This window comes from Zootoca vivipara, chromosome 1, assembly GCF_965207765.1.
Source record: "Zootoca vivipara chromosome 1, rZooViv2.hap1.1, whole genome shotgun sequence".
Lineage (NCBI taxonomy): Eukaryota > Metazoa > Chordata > Lepidosauria > Squamata > Lacertidae > Zootoca > Zootoca vivipara.
Window position 1 is genome coordinate 2546992 of NC_142582.1, and position 23112 is coordinate 2570103.

Below are 23112 nucleotides of genomic sequence, written 5' to 3' on the forward strand. Positions count from 1 at the left end.
ATGAGCCTGGCTATTTCCCAGTTCTAACATTTCAGCCTTCATTCAATAACAAACATTAACATTCTCATACAAACACCTGCAAATCCCTGTACACTCGGAGACATGGAAAAACCTGATGATCCCATATCTCCACCACAAGCCCATCCTTGCTTTTGCTTTCTGTTTCTCTGCTCCAGGCCTGTGGTCTCTGGAATACAAGAGGGATCTGACCAACCCGCTCTGCATCTCGGCCATCCACGGACACACTGCCTGCCTCCGCCATCTGCTCTTCTGGCAAGCAGACCCAAACACAGCTCCAGGAGGACGGAGCGCCCTGCATGAAGCCTGCAAGAGGGGCCACAGAGAATGCGCAGAGTTGCTCCTGGAACACAAGGCTAATCCCAATCTTCTGAGTGATGATGGGCAAGCACCTTTGCACCTGTGCACCAGCCGGAACACATTAGGGTAAGGAGCAAGATGTTGGGGCAAGATTCTAGGGGGACGACTTCCTCAAATATGAGGTCTCCTAGGTTTCTAGGATTTGGCTGCTAAGCCTAGGCCCTAGGACAATTCAAGAAAGCAAAATATTTTTTTTCTTGTTTTCCTCCTCTTAAAACTAGGTGCGTCTTATGGAGCAAAAATACGGTATTTCTTTGTTAAATTCATTAATGACCCTCGCAGGTCTGTTAAGCATTCTTTTTACACGTCTAAAGAGTTGCTCAAGAGGTGTGTGTTGCTCATTGAACTGGCTCGTTGAACCAAGTTGAACTGGTTTCAAGCATATAAATACAGTTTCAAGCATATAAATTTAATTCATAAGTCAAAAAGTGCCATTGGAAATGCAATTTCCCATAGGAATGCATTGGAAACGGAATAATTTGTAAGTCGAAGTAACCCCATCTAAAAATTCATAAGTCAAAAAACCCTATCTAAAACTGCCGTGGTTTCCGTTCGGATGTTGAGAAATTCGTAAGTGTGAGGCCATTTGCCCCATTCGTAAGTCGAAAAATTCGGTTGTCAAGTGTTCGTAAGTCAAGGTACCACTGTAGGATTGTTACAAATGATGCTTCTGATGAAGAGGATGAAGTGGACTTTATTATTATTTTTTTATAATATATTTTTATTAATTTTCCAATTAAAAACAATTATATCACATCCATTATTTCAAATTATACAAATACATATCAATCAGACCGAATGTTATGCCGAATCATCTAAAATTTTCGGGGTTCCCATGCTTCAAGAAATTGGGGATTCCTCGCAGCTGCCCACTACCGTCTTTTTCTAAAGTCCAAATCGTCACTCAAAGTCTATAATAGTCCCGATCTTTCCCCTACAGTCACAAAGATGTTTTCCTCTTTCATCCGATTTTTTCCCAGCTGCTGAGACAAGTATCAAACGAGATTTCACATATGTTCTTTCTCCTGTATGAGTTAATCAGTCCGGCCTCCCCATAAATCTTCTTGGTCTGGAGCGTCCCTGTTGCGTCGGTCTTTCAACACTGAGCAGCGCCATCTTAGAAAACTCAAATCACTTTCGTTTTCTTCTCATTAACAATCTTTATGAAATTTACAGCTTTTCCAGGCAGAAGACCCAGCCGTCACCTTATGCATAGACTCTTGATAAATTAGTGGCTCTCCTTGCCCTATAGCTGAACTTAGCTTCAGGTCGCTGTTCAAATTCAAAGTGCGTCACACCTCATAAATCCTCCGAACGCTTTCCAGGCACTCCTTCTATCCAATTAGAGGGGGGCTTCTCTCGTCCACAATTTTACATCTTCAAAAAGTATACTCAGTATCAACAGTTTATAAAGTTCAACTCCCACAGATATCTTTTATTTCTCGTTCGTTCCAAACAAGCAAGGACATCACGTCCGGGAAGGTATGGAGTAACTCGTAGAGTATATGAAAAAAAAAACTCACTTCCCTTGTCGTTCCGTCCCCAGAGGATGAAGTGGACTTTAACCCAACAAAGCTAATGCCATAAGCAATCTATTAATATTTAAGGTGGAGATACTGTTCTTAGTACTGTTTTGCTAAAATTGAACTGCAGCCTATTTTACAGGGTGGTTGTGAGGATAAAAAACAAAACATTTTGGAAAATTTGAAATGCTTTTTACAAAAAGTAGGTGTCTGCAGGGGATACTTCAGATGTGAACTCCGTGTGCAGAGCCTATATGGATTGCCCTCTCCCTGCACACCCCATGCAGGCAAGCGACAGAAAGTCCAATGTGCAGAGGCCAGAATACGCTGGTTGTGTCCCAGATTCCTTTCTCTTTGGTGGTTGTTTTGTTTCCAACCTTCTCCCACCCTTTCAGGGTCAGAGGTAGGCAGGTGGGAGCTGTTCTCTGTTCCATTGAACCCCACTCCCTTGCTTTCCTCCCAGGAGCTGTGGGGCAGCTTAGGCTGAGTGAGGGCTCAAGGTCCCACCCCAATCTGGATCTCCCCTTAACATCCCTCTACCTTATTTCATATTCCGGGGGTGGGGAGAGATGTAGAGGTGAGAAGGCTAGGGGGGAGCTGTGGCATAGCAAGGGCTGCTAGCGCCCGGGACAAGGCAAGTATTACACCCCCTAACCCATTATTTCCTTGGTGTGCACAGAAAGTGCGCATACAGCTTCAACTCCATTTTGTTTCACACAATCTCTTTAAGTGAATTGGTACATGTTCCTCAAGAACATCCCACCTATGAGTGGAGCTTGAGAAGAATGTGTACACCTTTTCCACAGTGCCAAAGAAAGCCACAGACTGTGTCCCAACACCAGCAAGACCGAGCAAGTGATGGTTACATGGCACAAATACCGCTTTGGGATTCATATCCAAAATATGTTGTTGTTGTTATTATTATTTATTTAATTTCCATACCACCCTATAGTCAGTGTGGTATAGTGGTTAAGAGCAGTAGACTCGTAATCTGGTGAACCGGGTTCGTGTCTCCACTCCTCCACATGCAGCTGCTGGGTGACCTTGGGCTAGTCACACTTCTTTGAAGTCTCTCAGCCTCACTCACCTCACAGAGTGTTTGTTGTGGGGGAGGAAGGGAAAGGAGAATGTTAGGCACTTTGAGACTCCTTAGGGTAGTGATAAAGCGGGATATCAAATCCAAACTCTCCTCCTCCACCGCCACCACCTCCTCCTCCTCCTCCTCCTATTCTTCTTCTTCATAAAATATATGTGAAAACATATGTTTCTGTCCACCACTAATGTGTCCAGCCATAGTTGTGGCATTGTTGTATCCTTGGCTCCAGCTTAAGCTGACCTGCCTGCAACTGGTCACAAATCTGTTTTGTAAATGGCACCCACTGATTTTCCATGTAACTGAATAAAGTCAATGAAAGACTCTACCCCACTGACTTCTGTATCTCCAGTGTGTGCATATTGAGTCACTTGACACCATTGCCCCCCCAGCCCCCCCCACATGCCCCTGCAGCTTCTTCTACAGAGCCAGGATCTGCTTCCCTTGGCTGGGATACTGGGGTGGAGAGGAGGGGGACTCTCCTTCTCCCTTGCCCCAACTCTCTCCACTGATTGGGCTGCATCTGATAACTCGCTTCCCCTCCTAGTCCATGTGGTCTCCAGTCCCACCAGCAACGCTAGCTGGTGAGGCGGGGCGAAGCTCTTCAGCATCACCCGCTGATAGGCTGGAACGAAGGGGCAAGAGCTCAGCGACCTGTTACCTGAGCGGCAGCCACGACGTCCCATGAACGCTGAGCACGACGGAGAGCGGGACGAGGGATTGGTGGGAGCGCATGTCCCCTAGCAACTGGCCCTCGCCCAAACCCAAACCTTGGGAGATTTTCTGTGTGAGGGGGAGGGTGTGCTATTTTGCAACCAGGGCCACTCCCCCCTGGCCCTCCCACACTATGCCACTGAGCAGGGGGGGAGGAATAATCTTTTTTCCATAGTTCTGGAAATTTATGGGGTCCTTTGCTAGCACCTTTAACTGAAGAAAGAAGCACGTGAGCAGGGCAAATAATTTCTGAAGTGCCACAACCCTCACACTGAGGCTCAGCATCTGTGAGTCTTTGCCAGCTGTCACCTATCCTTTTATTAATTTACTTTATTTCATTAAATTTGTACACTGCTTGATTGTAACAAAACTCCTCAAAGCAGTTAACAAAAAGATAAAACCATAAAATCAGGAAAAAACATTACATTACATTAAAACATACAAGAAGTTAAAATAAAAAATTAAAATTCACAACAACATTTCTAAGCAACTGTGTAGGGCCATAGCTTCTGACATGGTGCAGAAACCTCTGGCAGAAATGTTACAACTCTCTCACCACACTCAATGCAAACTGAAAGAATTGTGTCCCCGCATAATCTTATAGTAGATGACACATGCGCAAGTATGACAACACAGATAGTTAATGCACAGCTAAACATAGCTCTGAAGGGGATTGGCACAGCCTATTGTGACCCCCGGCCTGCTGTTCTCCACTTTCTTTCAATCAGAGACAGAAGAAAACATCCTCCTCCAAAGAGTTAGGCTGAGCAGAATTTTTTTAAAAAAATAATAATAAATTCCACGTCTGGCCATTTTAAATTAGATTTTAAATGCCAAATTTATTTTAAATTACAATAATTTATTATTAAAATACCTGAATTGTGGCTGTTCTGAGTTGTGGGTGGAGGGGTGGGCTGCACCCTTCTAATTCCTGGGTCTAGGTAAAGTTAAAGGGATCCCTGACCGTTAGGGTCCATTCACGGATGACTCTGGGGTTGCAGCGCTCATCTCGCTTTACTGGCCGAGGGAGCTGGCATACAGCTTCCAGGTTATGTGGCCAGCATGACAAAGCCGCTTCTGATGAACCAGAGCAGCGCACGGAAACGCCGTTTACCTTCCCGCCAGAGTGGTACCTATTTATCTACTTGCACTTTGACTTGCTTTCGAACTTGCTTCCGAACTGCTGGGTTGGCAGGAGCAGGGACCGAACAACGGGAGCTCACCCCGTCGCAGGGATTCGAACTGCCAACCTTCTGATCAGCTAGTTCTAGGCTCTGTGGTTTAAACCACAGTGGATCCAGATTTCTGGACTAGTCAGGCTAGCTTCCGGGTCAGGTAATGGCCTAAGTATGAGTCATTAAGGTAACAAAGGAAGTGCCCCATCCCTCAACTCTCTGGTAGTTAGAAAGACAAAGGCAGAGTTGAGAGTTGATTGTTGTGAGCTAGGAGCTGGAAGGTGGCAGGCTGGGCAGCTGAGAACAGAGCTGTGCCTGATTTATGTTGCAATCCAAGGCTGTGGCTATGGGAGAAGCTTGGGGTGTCAATGCTGACTCAGGTTGCATATATGTGTAAATAAACCATATACCCCTCATTCCAAAGGAAACACAAACCCTGAGGAAGCGCCTGGAACCTCTGGAATCTCACACAGACGAATTTATTTTAAAATGTGTGTGCTTATTTAAACTGAAGATTTACAATTCCCTTTAGCATGATTTTTAAGTGTCCTTTTGAGTTCACCACCCCCTCCAGTGAAAATGCTTAAAAAAACAAAAGCCCAGTCTCTGGGAGAACATAGGATGCCATGGTTGAGTGTGGTCCTCCCCTTTCACCAGCCCTGACCCATTGAGGCGGCTCTGCTGGTGGAATGGCTCTACTGGCATGATGAGGGAATTCCGTCAGTGCATTTGCCTTGCTTAGTCATGTTTCTCATGTTGTGTGGATGTAACCAAAATCTATCAACCCTCTCAGTCAGCATTGCTCCAGTACAGGATTGCACCCTCAAACAGGCTAAAGTGTTGTAGGATTTGTGATATTAATGCATGAAAATTGCTTAGAAGTGGTATGCCATGTATAAATAAATAAAATAAAATAAAATAAAATCTCACAGTTAAATGCACCTTTTACTACCGGTAGGTATTATGACTGGTTGGAATTTTCCTTCTGCTGAGTGAAGTCAAGTAACATACCACAATTAAACTAGAGAAGTTTGCTTTGTTGTGCTGCTGCAGGACTACCATGTAACCCATACAACAGCACTAGCGCCAAAGAACTTCAGATCCAGATTTCTCAGTTATTTTGTATTCTTGAGTCTCTCTGAACACCAAAAGGCGACTTGGGTCAGCTAGAGATTGCTACTCCACATGTTAGCAAACAGGACAGATTCAAATACTGTTCTAGAAATGGAATTAATTCGGGCAGCTAATTTCTAGCAGAAGAGCTGGCAAAAGGAAACAGTTGATTTGCATTCTCAGCCCCCACCCGCCAAGGCATTTTGAGTTTAGATGCCAAGGTCCTTTTTAAAATGTAGTCACCTCACCTGCTGTTCCTGCATCCTGTTTAGAGGACATTTGAAGAAGTCTGCCATGGACTACTTGCTTTTGAAAAGTGCAGGGTGGACAGAATCCTTCATTCTATCTATGTTACTGGAGTTTTCCGCATGTGCCTATGTCTGTCCAGCTGTGAAGGCATCTTTGTTGATTTACATCACATTTTATACAAATGCCAAGGGGGCAGCACTTGAACTGCCATCCTATAAGCCACGCACATCACAGATGCAATGTTGAAAGAACTGAGCCAGCCCTAAGCCCTTGAATATTATGGCTTTATAATGGCAATGCTGCCAGAGCCTTAACTACAGCAGCACAACTGGATGCCTCTACAATAACTAAGCCATCTACTTGGAAGGATCAAAAATTAACAGACATTTCAGATGGGATTCGACCACTGCTTCTCATTCCCAGAGAGTTGTGCTAAAGTTAGATGGTGAGGAGGTCAAGCTTTGGGTAACAAACATTTTCTCTTTGATTAGGGGAAACCACTTCTGCTGATTTCCCCCCCCAGGTAATGGATTGAAGGTCATCCCTAATTTTTACTGACAATAAAGAGCAGGTCATTGACCTACATAGGGAGCTATTTTATTTGGCTCCCTCTTTGTAACAATGGCCTGAACACCTATGTGCCAGGTTCTTCTGTGTTCCCATATTCACCATGGGGGCAGGACTTAAAACCTTTGAGCCTCTCAGTGACTGGGATAAAAAAAAAACACTATCTGGGCTTCCTTCCAACCATTTCAACTTTCACAATCCATGAGAATTCAACCAAAAAAAGAAAAGAAAGATGTAGGACCTTTAATCTAGAAGCTTTTTGAAACTCCCCCCCCCTTTTTTTTTAAAGTTCCAGCAAAGTTCATTTCTATCTTATTCACTTTGGGAGCCATGCATGCCAACTTCGCCCTATTTAGTTGAGTTCCTCTCCTTGACCTTCTTTTTATAGTAGTGATAATTAACATGGTGGGGTAAGAGAAGTCGACAAATTCACTGCACTCCCTTTGCTAAAGCCGGGGTGATTAAAAAAAGGAGAATCATGCAGGCTTTTGTAGAAACTAGAACTGAGGAGGAGAAACCCGTCTTTGTTTCTATACTTTGGCCATGCCACAGGGTTAAAAATATGATACAATACAAATACAGGGTCTCTGAATCAGGGTTAAGTCCAGAAAGGGCACTCGCTAACAAAACACTGGGGAAGCTGTCATAGGCTTCAGAGCAGAAGTATAAAAGTCAGAAGGAAAATTAATAGCCCGTTGATTTCATTCAGGTGGTGGTAAATGCAAGTATTTTGAAATGAGTATGGCATTCCATGTCAATCTGAGCAGGAATCTCATTTGCAGATGACAATTGTGCCCTATCCAGATAGCTGCCTTTTGAAAATTATGCTCTGGAACAGGCATAGGCAAACTTGGCCCTCCAGATGTTTGGCCCTCCAGATGTTTGGGACTACAACTCCCATCATCCCTAGCTAACAGGACCAGTGGTCGGGGGTGATGGGAGTTGTAGTCCCAAAACATCTGGAGGGCCAAGTTTGCCTATGCCTGCTCCGGAACATAAATTAACTATAGGTCTGATGCTGTACTAAACCTGTTTTTGTTTTAACTTGTCCACCTGCCCTCCAAAAACTGTTTTGGTACAGAAATATATTCTCTTATATTTATCTTATTACAACAACTGTAGGACCTCTTGAAGGAGACGGGGGGGGGCATATTTCTTGAATAAACACTGCTGGCACATGGCAGGAGATGCCTTGCTTGAGTTGCTGCAGAGTCTCAGTGTAGCTTGTGGTGCTCAGCTCCTATGCCTGTTGAGTATAAGCAAGAAATGTTCAGTTTTTCCTATTTATTTATTTTCTAGCAGAAGCAACAGCACAAAGTTAGATGCCCATCTATTGAGATTCCTGCATTGCAGGGGGTTCGACTAGATGACCCTCAGGGTCCCTTCCAACTCTATGAGTCTATGGTTCTATGAATAGCAGTACTCTTCTTTTTTACATCTATGGCTGAAATCAGAAGCACATTTACCAGGAAAAAAGGTTCACTGAACTCAGTGAGACTTCCCAGAAAACATGCACAGGCTCAGGCTGCAAGTTTTATTTTAAATACACCCTAACCCCCCCTCCTGGCCTTTCAACAGAGCAGGCTGAAATCCAGCTAGAGTGTCCATGCCACAATGGAGTATCTGTGTGCTAACTTCTACATAGTTATGCTGACCATAACTATGGTGCATACCGAAAGACATTGCCTGAATATTAGATAGTTTCCTCCCAAGAGATGATCAAATGTTCAAATAACAATGAAAAGTCCAGCAAATGCTACATTTCTGCAGCATTCTTTTGCAATTCCTCCTTCAAATGGCTGTTTACTGCCTGAATGATGAAGTGGCATCATCAGGAGTCAGGTTTTGTTTTGTTGTAGTCTGCAGTCCATGGTTTATCTTATCACAGGCAGCAGATGCAGTGGCGGACTCGGAGGAAGCTGCTCGGGCACCTGCGACGGTGCGCCCATAGGGATGGGGCAGGGGCAGGGCGAGCTGTCCATAGGGGCGGGACACACCGTGGGGCCTCTGGAGTCTGCCTGCCTACTCCCACTCAGCCGCCCTACAGCTGGGGGGAGGCAGTGGGTGAACCGTTTGGGCAGCGTGGAGCCTGCGCCCACCCAAGCCACCACATCTCTCCCAGGAGAGACGCGGGGCTCGGGCGTGCTGCAAGCCCCACGGTGAGTGCTGCCCGGCATTTTGTCACGCCCGCCCCTCAGTGGTGACACCCGGGGCAGACTGCACCCACTGCACCCCCCTTCCTCCGCCCCTGAGCAGATGAAGTGATAAATCTATTTCTGGGTGACACCAGGCTGCAAGCAAGGATTCGCAGGACTGCATCTTCTTTTGGGGGGGGGGTGCATGGTTGTGAGCTTGGAGGGTTGAACAGGAGAAGGGGCTATTGGGGTTGGCATCACTGCAATGTTTTAAGCATCAGTGATAGAGTTGGCCAGACACAGTTTCTGTTTGGGAAATTAGAGAGAGGGAGGGGGAGCAGCATACATATCTAGCGGATCAGGGAGACCGCCTGGCTAGAACAATTTCCTCTGACATGAAGGCTTTGGTGTGAGGGAGTTTTGGGATTATTTAAAATTTTGTATGTGAGCCTTCTTTCTTACTGTACCTGACTTATTTAATAGTTGGTGGGCACTCATACCATGTCTCAGTTTCTGAACATTGGGCAAGACTCTCTCTGCAAAGAGTTCTGGACGTGACTGTCACACATGGGGACAAGGAGCCAACAGTTGTCAGGTCCTTGAGGAGGCAGCCAGGAGTTATGGGGGGTAGAGCACGATTCATTCCCTCTGCCTAAATCCCACATGTATAGATGATATTTCCACTATGCTAGGCATACAGTACTGAAGGGAAAAGAACCCAGGATGGCCTGCCAGGTCTCTTATATCCCAAACCTGTAACTGTCTAGAAATAGCATATGCAGAGCAAACTTTCCGGTAAACAATGTTTACCCCACCTGCTCCGCTCCCCGTTCTCCTCTCCTGCTGGCCATGTTAGTGCATTCCATCCACGTCTGTTTTCAAGGCTATTTTTAGCTTAATAAGGTTGGTTACTTAAGATAAAAGGGAAGGCGCCCCTTGCTGTTCAGGAGGCACCCTGCAGAGCCTCTAGGGAACTCACCATCCAAGGCAGTGCATTCGCCTCTAGGCTTCTTTTTTAACACCACCTCTCAGTTAATTACGTGGAACAGCAGAAAGGGGGGTTCAAGAGGTGAATGCAGGGCTGGACCCTTTAGGGCTGCTGTGTGACAGTGAGTGTCTGCCAGCGAGTGAAGGAGGAGGCCAGGAGGCAGTCAGCTGTCTGGAAGGACCAGAGGGCACCGTGGTCTGTCCATACCCTTTTCGAATAATATGCTTCTGTAACAGGCAGACACACCGCTTTTCTTTACCTCAGCAGCCAGAACTGAGGATATATACCATTGCAAATATGAGAAAGTCTAGTCCCATAGCATTTATAAAATGCAATTTAACATTTCCCATAAAGTGGAACTGAAGGGGAAGCTCTTATCAAAGAAACAAAGGACAAAAAACATCCCCCTTTAACCCCAAAAGTCAGGGTCTGCATGCACAAGCCCTTTTCCACTCCAGCCCCAGACACTGGCAATGCAATAACTACATTCAGTTCTGCCCTTATAAGTCGTCATTTGCTTTGATTCACCAGCAACCATGGGCGTACCCAGTGTGGGGCAGGGGGGGCAGCTGCCCCTCAGAAGCAAAAAGCCCACCGCTTTTGGCCGGCCACACCTGGTGCACGCGCACCCGAGTCACCCAGGAGACGGGCGGTGGGCTCGGCACCGGCGCCCTGGGAGCTGGCGAGGGCGAGGGGACGGTCCCTGAGAAGGAGGTGCTGGAAGCAGAGGCGGCGGTCGCTTCTTCCCCTCCTCCTACTCCTTCTCCTCCTCCTGGCTCCACCACGCTGTGAGCTAGCACCTTGCCCTCGATCACCACAGAGGCGCGTGGGGCCAGCCCCTGCACCAAGTCCATGCTGGGCGGCAAGGAGGGGCACGGCGGGGCCGCACCCGCCAAGGCAGAGGCGCAGCAGCAGCAGGCTGGTGCCACAGCAACAGCAGCGGGGGGCCATGGCCGGCGGGCAATGGCAAGAGCAGCCCCGAGCTCTCTTAGCGCTGGTCCCCGCCAGCGTGCCCCTCAGCCTCGAGCTTCACCACCTTGGCCTTGCCAAGAGGGAGGGAGGGTGGCAGGGGGATGGTGCCTCTGCCGCCGCCGCCGCTGACTGAGGAGGGAGAAAGAGAAAGGCGGGAAAGCGCCTGAGGGGCGGGCAGGGGGGAAGCGGCCGCTGCTCTCTAAGCCCCACGCGCCTTGCCGCCGCCGCTGTGCGCAGGTGGCGACCATGACCGGGGAATACGCTGCTTGATATTGCCCAACTGTTAGCAGCAGTCCTCTCTAGCCTCTGCCGCCAGCAGCAGCTCCTGCAGTGGCTGAAGCTGACTGACGGAGGAGAGGCAGGGAGGCGACGGAGTTGCCACATAGCCGGGGGGGAGTTGGGGTGGTGAAAGAGTGGCCCTTTGGTGTGATGCCAGGCTCCCTAAAGGTCCAATCCCACGGCGCGATCCCATCGCCCTCGCCCGCCCCGCCACCCCTTCTCGCCTGCCCGACCCTCCCATCCTCTCCAGCCAAGCAGGGTAGCCGCTGACGCCGCCAGCCCCAGAAGCACAAGGTGGCCACTGCAGCTGCAGCTGCAGCCGCCGCGGTGTTGTCGGGCCCGCTGGCCCTGTAGCCCCGCCCACGTTCCCACTTCGTGGCCCCTCCCCTCCCGTGCCTTGGCCCCACCCCTGAACGACCATGGCTTGCCCCCCCCCAGATTTGATCCTGGGCACGCCCCTGCCAGCAACAATAGGTTATGCCATGTTCCTATAACAATTGCCTACACAGAGGTGTGAACTTGCTAAACAACATAGCAGTCTTTGATTCCTTGGCAGTTTGTCTTCTTGTTGCTATCTACTGCTACTGATAAAGGCCTACCTGAAAAGATACTAATGCAAATATTCACATAGTCATTTTCTTTTGCAATATCAGTTTCATTGTAGCATCTTTTTTTTTACCTAATGAAGAGTTTTGTGGAATTAAAAACCTTGCAAATTTTCCTACATAAGATTATCTTCAAAGGTACCATGCAATCTCTTATACAGTATGCCTGTCATTAAGGCTACACTCTAGTCCCTCCCTTTGCCAGTGTTCCTCAACTTTACAAAATCTTTGGGTTAGGTAAGAGGATTGGAAAGGCTCCTTGGAGTGGCTTTTTTGCCAGCTCTTCTTCCACCTGCTGTAAGATTTGACCTTGCTGTGTGACTGTGCCAACCATTTCATGAGTAGCAATGTCAACATCTCAAAGCAAAACAACAGTCATTTTGATTCATTTAGACTAGCTTATCACATTAATTTACTTGCACTAAAAACATTGCTGTGGACTGTTTTATCTCTAAGCCTCTTCTGTTTGTCAGAAGGTATTTTAAGCAGTGAATGTAAAATAATATTGTGAAGACAGAAGGTGTCCCACATCATTGTTCAAAGCTTTGTCACATTCTGCTGCCTTAATGCTTTGGAAGTGATTCAGATCTGTGCATACTTGCTCAGAAATAAATTCCACTGGTAAGTAGAACTTCCTTCCAAGTAAATATATTTAGGAATGAGGCATTTATAAAGGAGGGGACCCCATACTACAGAGAAATGGATGTGCACTGTATATCCATCAGCCCAGCCCCCAGCTTCTACAAAAGGACTCTTAAACCCAGAGCAGATTTTAGACAAGTTCCATGTACAGTCAAACATCGGTTTACGTCCACCTTCATGTGCGACTGCTTTGGTTTACGACCACCATGGACCCAGAAGTGTTTACATCCGGGTTCCGCGGCGCTCAGATGTGCAGAAGCGATCTGCGCAGCGTGCGCGTTCGCAGAAGCACTCTATTGGCGCTTTGTGCATGCGCAGAAGCGTGCATCGGGGAGCAACCAATTCGGGGAGCAACCGGCTCTGCAGAACGGATTGCGGTCGCAAACCGAGGTACCACTGTACGTCTGTATGCATGCATTGATTCGTTGGTTGCACTAATATACAAATTTTTACCAAATGGCCCCAGGGCAGGTTGCAAAAATATAGTGTACTCATACTATCCGTCAACTCCAAGTACATGCATGGATCTCTGATTAATTTTTTATTTCCCCTGCAGAAAAGTAATGGGAGATACTTGGGGTGGGGGTGGGGGCTTTATCTACTAGGGTCTGTCTGTCTGATGCCTGCATGAGCATATGACTGGCAACAGGGAGCTGGGAGGCCTCTGCAGCACAAGAATGGGAATAGGTCTCACAAAGTGGCTCGCTGATTGCTGCTAGTTATATGCTAGCTAACCTGATACTTTAGGCAAATGGGGACTGCATAAAGAAATCTCTGCACATGTCATAGCCAGGGGCAGAGGAGCCAGAGGCAGAGTCGTACCTTGGTTTTCAAACAGCTTAGTTCTTAAACGTTTTGGCTCCTGAATGTCGCAAACCCGGAAGTGACTGTTTCAGTTTGAGAACTATTTTTGGAAACATCTGATGGGACTTCCACAGCTTACGATTGGCCACAGGAGCTTCCTGCAGCTAATCAGAAGCCACACTTTGGTTTCTGAACATTTTGGAAGTTGAATAGTATTCTGGAACAGATTCAGTTTGACTTCCAAGGTACGACTGTGAATAAATAAAAAATCTTAACTAACTGACCCACCAACTGCATGCATCACAGATAGCTGGGTTCTGCCCCCATAACATAAATTCGGGGGGGGGGGGGTATCCTGGCTGTGCCCATGTCTCTAACCCTTTTTGCTAATCCACAAAGGTCATTCATTTCTCTTTGAATTTGTCAAAATAGAGAGTGCATAGGTATTTACTATTGTATTAGCCATTGGCATTAGAGCTTTGCACCTGATGCAGGGCATTGCCAGGATTTTGGGGGAGGCAGGCGTTTTCTTAGTTGGGGGCAGAACCTCAGTTAACTATGTATTTTTTATTGTTTTTTCTTGATGCCTCTCCTTGCCCCCCCCCTTTGCTACGCCCATGACCTGATGTCATATATCAATAACTTGAAGAGTTCCTCCACCACAGCATGCCATAAAGAAATAATGAATGAACTCCCTGCATGTGGGTATTTGGCAAAATAAATGACTACTAAAATTTGATTCCAAATTTTCAAAATGGTGTATGCACACACACACAAATGCCTGCCATTGTTGAGGACTCAGTTTAACACCATATTTGCATTTCTTGAAGATGAAAGCCCTATGCAGACATTCTGGAACTCTAGAAATAAGACACTTGATGCCAGTTGCTGGGAGGAGGATGAATCGCCCTGAGCAATTGGGATGAAGGGTGGTATATAAATTTAATAAATAAATATGAGTGAGCTTCATCTTCTTCACCCCTGCCTGAAGAGGAGGACCTGCTTCCACTTAATTTTTCCAGTGTGGCCCCCATGAGCACAGGAGGCTTCCTGCTTCAGATAGTTGCCCTCCCAACTCCCATAAGGCACTGGAGACAGGAGCAGAGATAGCTTTTCCAAAACTCCTGTACAGCTTTCCCCCTTTGCAAAAAAGACGCACAACTCTGAGCTGCCCCCCCCCCCAAGTGGGACTTTCCCATTTGGAAAAAAAGCTGCACAACTTTGAGCTGATCCTAAAAAAATGGAGCTTTCCCCCTTTGCAAAAGAAGCTTCCTCAAATATTTAATGTGGGGGCAAAGGCAGCTACTCTACAGTTTAACCCCTTCAGGCACAAATTAGATTCAAGCATCACATGCTAGGGATATATGAGCCTTGAGCTCCCTGCTTTGCTTTTCATGCACTTGATGTCATATAGTATCAGGTGGTGTAGCTTGCCCACTTTTGCCATACCCACCTCTGGCTTTATCAATGCCCACCTTTGGTTCCCTTCCTCTGCAATATGCACAGGTGTGTGTAGCCTTCCCACAGTGGCCCTTTTTTCATCAATAAATGCCATGTGAGGTGAAGATCCTAACAACTTTTATTCCCTTACCATGGAAAACTGAATCCCCACTGAAATGATTTCAGCTCAAGAACCTCTTGCACCCTGAACACATGAAGCTGCCTCAGACGGTTGGTCCACTTTGCCTGGTCATGTCTAATGTACAGTTAACTGCCAAAGGCCCACCTTGGACAGAGGGCCTTTCCTGCTGGAGAACCTGGTCCTTCTGTGTGCAAGGCATGCGCTCTGCCACTGATCTGTGGGCCCTTCCCATTCAAACAACACATTCCTCAAAACTAGAGGCAAATGTGTCTTGTCAGTCTGGTGACTGTGCCAGCCTTTGCCTGCCAGTTCACTGCCACTATGAATCTACGAGGATTCCCTCCCCCTCAGTTGAAATAACTTGTGCTTCATTTGTAATGCTCCTTTGCATGCAGCAGGAGCTCTGTACATGTTTCACAGCCTCTCAGGTCATGTACTGTGCAGTTACAGGGCATTTATTTACCCAGTAACAATGAGAAAGTACAGAGCTGCTCTGACTCCTTGATCAGACCCGTGGAGGGTCAGGGGACAGAGTCGCTTTGTGGCAGCGTTCTTGGTGTCATAAGTTTGGGCTAAAATTAACACATCCTGTAGGTAAGGAGCTTTGCCTTTCAGGATTGCCTTTGTTTGATCCTCCACCCCCAAATCAAAGATGAACATCTGTTTTGGCTACGTAAGTAGTCTACATAGCACTTTGGGGGGGGTCCATATATTGTTTTTGCTTCATCTTAATATGCAACAGCGTTTTTTGACATTTTCAGGCACAGCACGCCCTGCTGATATTATTTATTTCACAACATTTATATACTGCTTGATGGTAGTAAAATCTCAAAGCAGTTTACAAAAAAGAACCTTAAAAATTCACATTAAAGCAGGTAAAAACAGGTAAAAGATAACTAAAATCCACTGTAAGCAAAGAGATTCAAATGCATGTCAACATTCTGCATAGGCTTGTTTGTATTTTATATGGCTTTAAATTGTTTTTAATGTTGTAAGCCACCATTGGAAAATAATGTATTTTGAATGGCAGCTCATGATTTAAATAAAGAAATAAATAAAAGTTCCTGTTTTGTAGGTGTGCTAAAGTTTTGGTGACTTTTGGTGCCCTGGTAAACCAGCCAAGTGAAGAATCCCAAGAAACCCCTCTTCACATAGCAGCTAAGCATGGTCTTTCTGACCACACGCTCCTGTACCTGAGGTGTGGGGCTCTTGTGGACCAGAAGAACAGCCTGGAGGAGACAGCACTCAGTGTGGCTTGCAGAGAAGCAAAGAAAGCGGAGAGCCAGGAGAGCTACTTGCAAGTATGTCAGCTGCTGCTGGAATATGGAGCAGAAGTAAACACTGTGGATGAGGAAGTAAAGACTCCGCTTCATAAAGCCTGCGGGAATGCGCATCACAGCTTGGTGGAGCTCCTGCTGCAGAGGAAAGCCGATGTCAATGCCATCGATTACAATGGGGCATATCCACTGTCCTGTGTCCTGCAAACTGCAGCTTTCAAGCAAGAGCAGAAGCCCCACCTCACAGTACAGACCCTGATAAACCATGGCTCTCAAAAACTGTGGCCGACAGCTTTCATCAGGGTAAGGAACTGTCTGCCTTTGTGCTTATTGGGGCCTTTACTTCAACTTTGAAATTCTGCATCTCCCCTTCAGGAAGCAGAGCTTGTAGAAGACCCATCTGCAGCCATTCCAGGATTGGATGGGTTGTTAACCCTTCGTTGGTCTGCTGACTAGATGCAGGCTCTTTTACACACACTCAGCAGCTGGGGAGTTATTCCCACAACATTGGAGAGGGAACGTAAAAACTGCAGTCGAACCATCAGAGCCTTTTCCAGCCAAGAGGCAGCTTTCCTCTAAGCAGGATGCTGACTGGGAAAGACCTGTGCAACCAGACCCAGCTTTGCAAGAATTGCCAGGCATGGTCATTCAAAGGGAATTGGAGAAGTTTTTGATGCAGAACTGTTAGAATCATCAGTGTTTATAATCAAAAGTGCTTTCCTGGTTTCAAAAGTTATCACAGGAAGATTCCACCATTTTGAGTAGAATATCAGAGTTAGCTTGTTTTTCATATATTGGAAATGAAACTTGCTTATACCATAAAAACTAGGTGAAAGAAACCAAGTTGTTTTTGAAACCATTTCAAACAGGTTCCAAAAAGTAGTAGGTGTAAGCTACCAAACTTCCACTAATTGGCATCACATCAGTCTTGAGAGTTTGCATCCTAATGGGCACAGCATGCTCACATTCTCAATCCCTAACCTGTGTTTTTAAGTTAAAAATGAGTGAATTAACTCTTCAAGGTCATGACTCCAGCCCTTCAAGGGCTGTTATAATAACTGTTTTAATGATTTGGGAATCTCTGATCCAAAGGAGGTCAGCCCAGCTTGTTAAAGTCTATACAGGTAATGTAGGAACTGTGAAGCATCTAGATTTGCCCTGCTTTGTAAGAACTATTTAAATAGTTTAAACAACCCAATTTGATTGAAATATGTGCAGTTCACATCTTGAGCAAAATTAACAATTTCCTTATTTCTCTCCATAACTCAAATTTCAGGTTGAGAATAAGGAAGACATAAACTAGGTTTGTCAGTGGCTTGCAAAATAATCTAGTTTGACCATGGCAGCAGTTACTTCACATGAAGGACTGGCCACATACTGGGAGTCAATGTACAAATACCATTGACCTACAGCAGTCACAGTGCTTAACCCATACCTTTCACACACACACACACACACACACACACACACACACACACACACACGTGCCCCTATTTTCCAGTTACAGCCCTGGAATTACAAAAGCCATCCTGGCTTCTTATTTGATCCCGGAATGTCCCTATTTCTCCTGCCAGTGGTGCCACTGCTGCTGATCTCAGGGAGAATGTCCTGAGCAGGGCCATCTCAAGCACGTCGGGTGCCCTAGCGCCATGGTGCGGAGATCGCTCCGGCGCCCCTGCCCCGCTCCGTTCCTTGTCGCGGCTGGTGGGCGGGTGCAGCGCGGTTTCCGCGCGACTCCGCCTAGTGGCGCCACCCAGACTACCCCTAGAGCCGGCCCTGGTCCTGAGACACAGTGGGGTTGAGGGTGGTGGCTGCGAGGGAGCACCCCACAGCCTCTCCCTGGCCACCAGTGCCCGCCTTTTCCCTTGGGCAGCTCATAGCATCTGCTGGAGAAAGGCCGAGGAGCGGGAGAGGCTGTGGCTGCCAAGACCCAGCCCCATGGGATGAGCCAGCTCTGAGGGGCAGGCAGAGGGAATGAAGAGAGGGGGAGCGGAGCGAAAGGAGTCGTGATTTTTAATATTTTTTAAACATGCTATGTGTGCATGTTTGCCCCTTTTAAAACTTATTTATTTGGCCATTTTTCTTTTTATACTGAATAATAAAATAAAATCAGGATTAAGAGGTTTTCTCTGGAGGGTAGAGGGCATGTGTGCTGTGCCCTGTTGGTGTCATGGTGGGGGCACTTGCCCTTCTTCTGATAGGAAATGCTCTGCAGGGCGGTGGAGTTGCAGAAGGATGAGAAATGTTCTTATTTTCATCTAATGAATGTTGGAGGGTATGAAACAAACACACATATGCATAGGGGCAGACTAACCCAGAAATTATGAAGCTCCCTCAAAGACTTGCTTGTCTTTTAGAATGTGATGTTTCTTTGTTTGTACGTACTTTCCTGCCCTTGACGTGAGACCCCAAGCTGGGTTACAACAACATAATCATACAATTATAAAAAACAAGTACAACTATTCCAAACGAAAGCAACACAGCAAAGGTTAATCAAAGCAGGAGAGGGGCAACCCACCAAAATACTTGAACTGCCAATGGCGAATATGCATATGGCAGAATCTCTACAATGAAGGCTGTAGGGGCTGTGAGGGGAGGGGTTGCCACACATGGTATGTTGTGCAATTAAAAAAAACACTGAAAAACACTTTTCTTCTGGAAACAAGGGGGGATTCATCAATATAAGCATGATAACATCCTAACATGTCTATATATATTGCTTTGACACCCGCGGGGTGATTATCACTATTGCTAGAGAGAACATCAATATTTTCTAGTTTCAATGTTTTGTTCCTTTTTACAAGATTTAAAAAGCACCTTCCCATTACTCAGCAACCACATTTTTGTTTGTCTGTCTATTTGTTTGTTAGTTTGTTTGTTGCTGCTGCTGTTTATTAAATCTGTATCCATTGAATGTATTCATCCAAAGATGCCAGGGCGGTTCACAACATAAAAATACAAAATGAGAACACAAAATGCATAATAAAACAAAATCAGGCCCCTTTCCCACAAACACATTTAAAAGGCCATTGAATGTCCAATCAGCCAAAGGCCCGGTTAGAGAGAAACCTTTTTGCCTGGCACATAAAGATATGTAATGAAGGCGCCAGGTGAGCCTCCTTTAGACGCAGAAAGAAAATAATAAGCCAGAGTTCTGATGGAACTTTCCATTGTTCCTGCATTGCAGGGGGTTGGACTAAATGACCCTTGTGATCCCTTCCAACTCTACAATTCAATCATTTCCACCACTTCCACATCAGGGAAGGGCCATAGTTCAGTGTTAGAGCATCTGTTTTGCATACAAAATGTTCCAGTTTCTGGAATCTCTAGATGAGGCTGGGAAGGACTCTGGGCTGAAACCCTGATCTGGAGAGCTATCAGTAAATGTAGACAATGCAGAGACCAGTAGTATAAGAGACCACAGTATAAGGGAGCTTCCTGAAGCCCCTTTCTAAGGCCAGCTGTGGGCCAGAGTAGAAGGGCCCACATAACCTGGCATGGCATCTACATTCATCCTAATTTTTCCCTGGTGGTTTTTCCTCCACTAGGTGCTGAAATCTTGTGCTTCTGTGCCAGAGATTATTGAAATCCTTTACAATTCTTACCCTCATCTTCCCATCTCTGAAAAATGGCTGGAAGTCATCCCAAATGAAGAATTTCAGGTAACAGCTATACAAATTGTGTTGCTTATTTGTTTATCTAATCCGGGCTTGAATTTGCAACTTTACCAAATGGAGTACTGTAAAGCATAATCAGATTAACATGTGTCACCCTACAGCCATAAAACTTCTTTTTTAATAAAGTTTATTATTATTATTATTATTATTATTTCATTTTATAATATATATAAAACAGAGAGAACCAATTATAACAATAGACAAAAGTGAAAAGATGGGGGGACGCTAAAAAAAATAGGTACACAGAATGATTATAGGCTTATCAATATTATCAGATTATAAAGTATGGTTTCAGATTTTCCAGGCTTGTGATGAGCATTGCCTTGAACAGGCTTCCTCAACCTCGGCTCTCCAGATGTTTTGAGACTACAATTCCCATCATCCCTGACCACAGGTCCTGTTAGCTAGGGATCATGGGAGTTGTAGGCCAAAAACATCTGGAGGGCCAAGGTTGAGGAATGACGGTTCTGCTGCATATGTCATAAAAGAAACTTTCTATTTTGGAGATTCTATTTCTTGTCAAAATCTTAAATTAAGTGTAACTTTCTCCAGTATACTTATATTGCAGAGTGAGCAGTACTCTACCAAGCATCCAGTGTAAGATTCTGGGCTGTTTCCATTGAGTTGTGATAACTATTTGTGTTGCCAAAATAAGACCAATTCTTTTGTGCTGTTTTGTCTAGGATGTGTGCAATGTTGTTAATTCTTATTTATTCGTTTATTTATATGGTTTATGCACTGCCATTTAGCAGTGCTGCCAGGGCAATTTACAAAAACATGGCAAAATACACATGGAATACACATGGAAAATACACATGGAAAATAATAAATTACAACATATTGAAATAATAATACATTAAGAAGCCTGGGGGAAATGTAAAAATAAAAAGGCCTGGTGCCCCAGGTAACAGGATAGCTTCTCTATGGACAGAACTCCATACTGGTAACTGGAGACTCTTGTTTTGAACTCTATGGAAAGAACAAGCAAGCCAGATATCTTTTAAAAAGTGCAGTGCCAAGGGCTGTGCCCTTCCTGGAAGCCATAGTGCCAGCTGTCTAGTTCCATCCCAGTTCAAGTGGAGTCTCTCTCTTTCAAACAGGCCTGGCTTCTCCCAAAATGTTCCCCAGTACCTAACAAATCCAGATCCCTCTTCCCAATACCACCATGGACACATACCTGTGTGTACCTGTCTAGATGGCCCTACATGTGGAACAGGTAGCATTTGGACTGGCGAGAGCCAGTGTGGTGTAGTGGTTAGTGTGCTGGCCCCAGGAGATCAGGGTTCAAATCCCCACTCAGCCATGAAGCTGGATGACCACTGGGTGACCTTGCAGCCTTTCCTACTTTACAGGGTTGCTGTGAGGGTAAAACGAGAGCAGAGAACCATGCTTACCACCTTGAGCTCCCTGGAGGAAAATGTGGGATATAAATTGAAGAAATAAAGACAGTAAAGAAAATCTCAGAAAAAGCTGCTTTGTAGGGCCTGCCTTTCAGCATCTTACTAAGCAACCTAGAGTTCACTTCCAGGAACTCCCAGCTCCCTTTCCTGAAGCCACTGGTGCCAGCATGCACCCCTGACTCCTCCCCAGCACTATCTACTAGCCTATCTAAATGATGAGCAAGGGAAAGGATGAAGGGAAAGGACCCCTGGACAGTTAAGTCCACTCAAATTTGACTCATCTCTACTTTCAGGCCAAGGAAGCCAGCATTTGTCCACAGACAGCTTTTCCAGGTCATGTGTCCAGCAGGACTAAACCACTTCTGGAGCACAGAACACATAACAAGTGCCAGAGCACACTTTTGAACTGCTAGGTTGGCAGGGGCTGGGACAGAGCAACGGGAGCTCACCCCGTCACGCGGATTCGAACTACCAATCTTCCAATCAGCACACCAGGGAGGTTCAGCTGTTTAGACCACAGCACCACCCACATCCCTTATGATGAGCAACATCACCCTGCCCATCACACACCCAGCTCTCCTTGATCCTAATGATCAAATCACCCATTACTACGTAGGATCTTTCCTGCCTGAGGACTTAACCATCCAGGGGTCCTTTACCTTTACCTTTTACCTGTATGGAAGAAGAGAAAGTTGCTGGTCTCCTCTTGGCTCCTCTCACTCACATTTTTAATCTGCTTATGGAGCTGTCTGGTTTTCTGAAACATTCCACTCTTGTGTTCAAAGGCTGTAATCCTAAATACACTTATCACAGGGGCTTCCATCCAATTGGAATAAGCATGCATTGCCCCCAGCATTTTACCTTGTGGTACCTAGATTTTCTTTTCACTCTACAATCCCATCTGAGAATGCTTTCCCACCACCCCACCCTGACCCAATTTCCTCCCAAATTTTCCTTTTAGGTGCTCTAATCTCATCCAAGGCCAAGAGAATTTCCTCTAAACTGAACATTGATTGGGAGTTTGGGGGTAAATTTCATAATCCACTGTGTCAGAGTAGTACTTTGTAAAAAGCACCTGAACATTTAATTATCTAATTATTTTGGGATGGCCTCCTCCAGGGCATTACAAGGAAAGCTTTCGTGAGCTGTCAGTGTTTTAGCAAGTGAGTGGGGAGTAAAACAAGGTATTGTTTCACTCTCTTCAAAATACAGAGTAACAGGATGACTCAGGCCAGCTTTGGCAGCATCAGATTTCTTTAGAGGACCGTGTGCTGAAGATTTATAGGCTGTGTGTGTGTGTGTGTGTGTGTGTGTGTGTGTGTGTGTGTCAACCATCTATTTATTTATTTATTTATTTATTCAATCAATCAATCAGTCAGTCAATCAATCAAATACTTTTATTGGCATCACAGTGTAAAACATTTCAAGTTACTGGAATAATTAAAAAGACAAGGGTGATGCTCTCAAGGGTTGTAAGGTCCCACTATGGTCACGTGCATTTGGATATTCTGCTACGCCCTGTCTATTTCCCGAAAGGATAGTTTATTGGGAACCCTCTTGGGTAAAATTGTGGCTAAAAAGGAAGCTACTAAAGCAGTAATATCTCTGTCCCGATCTGCCAGGAGAAACCTTATTTGGCTTCTTCTTGGAGTTGTGGGCTGGAGGTCCAACATTTTGCTCAGCATCAGTTGGTGAGGTCTGGTGTGTAAAGGGCAATCTAAGAGAAGATGGTCCATTGAATCAGGTACTTTGTGACTGCAGACACACAAATGGACTTGAAATGGAATGTTTGCGAATCTGCCTTCGGTCACTGCAGAGGGGAAAGCATTTAGTCTTGCAAGCATAAAGGCTCTTCGGTGCATAGCTGCCAAGTCTCCCGCTGAAAAATGCGGGATCAGCAGCGGCGCAGCACCGGAAGTCACTTCTACGCATGTCCGGA

General features: G+C 45.8%; 1 protein-coding gene across 4 annotated transcripts in view; it reads left to right on the forward strand.

The window, feature by feature from the left end:
- ASB18 (ankyrin repeat and SOCS box containing 18) overlaps window positions 1-23112 on the forward strand; it is a 58186-nt gene that overhangs the window by 24966 nt on the left and 10108 nt on the right. For all 4 annotated transcript variants that reach the window (XM_088665706.1, XM_035139182.3, XM_088665739.1 and 1 more), the window contains exons 2-4: window positions 177-444; window positions 15895-16399; window positions 19645-19758. In XM_088665706.1, coding sequence (XP_088521832.1) covers window positions 177-444; window positions 15895-16399; window positions 19645-19758 — 887 coding nt within the window. The remainder of the gene's footprint in view (window positions 1-176; window positions 445-15894; window positions 16400-19644; window positions 19759-23112) is intronic.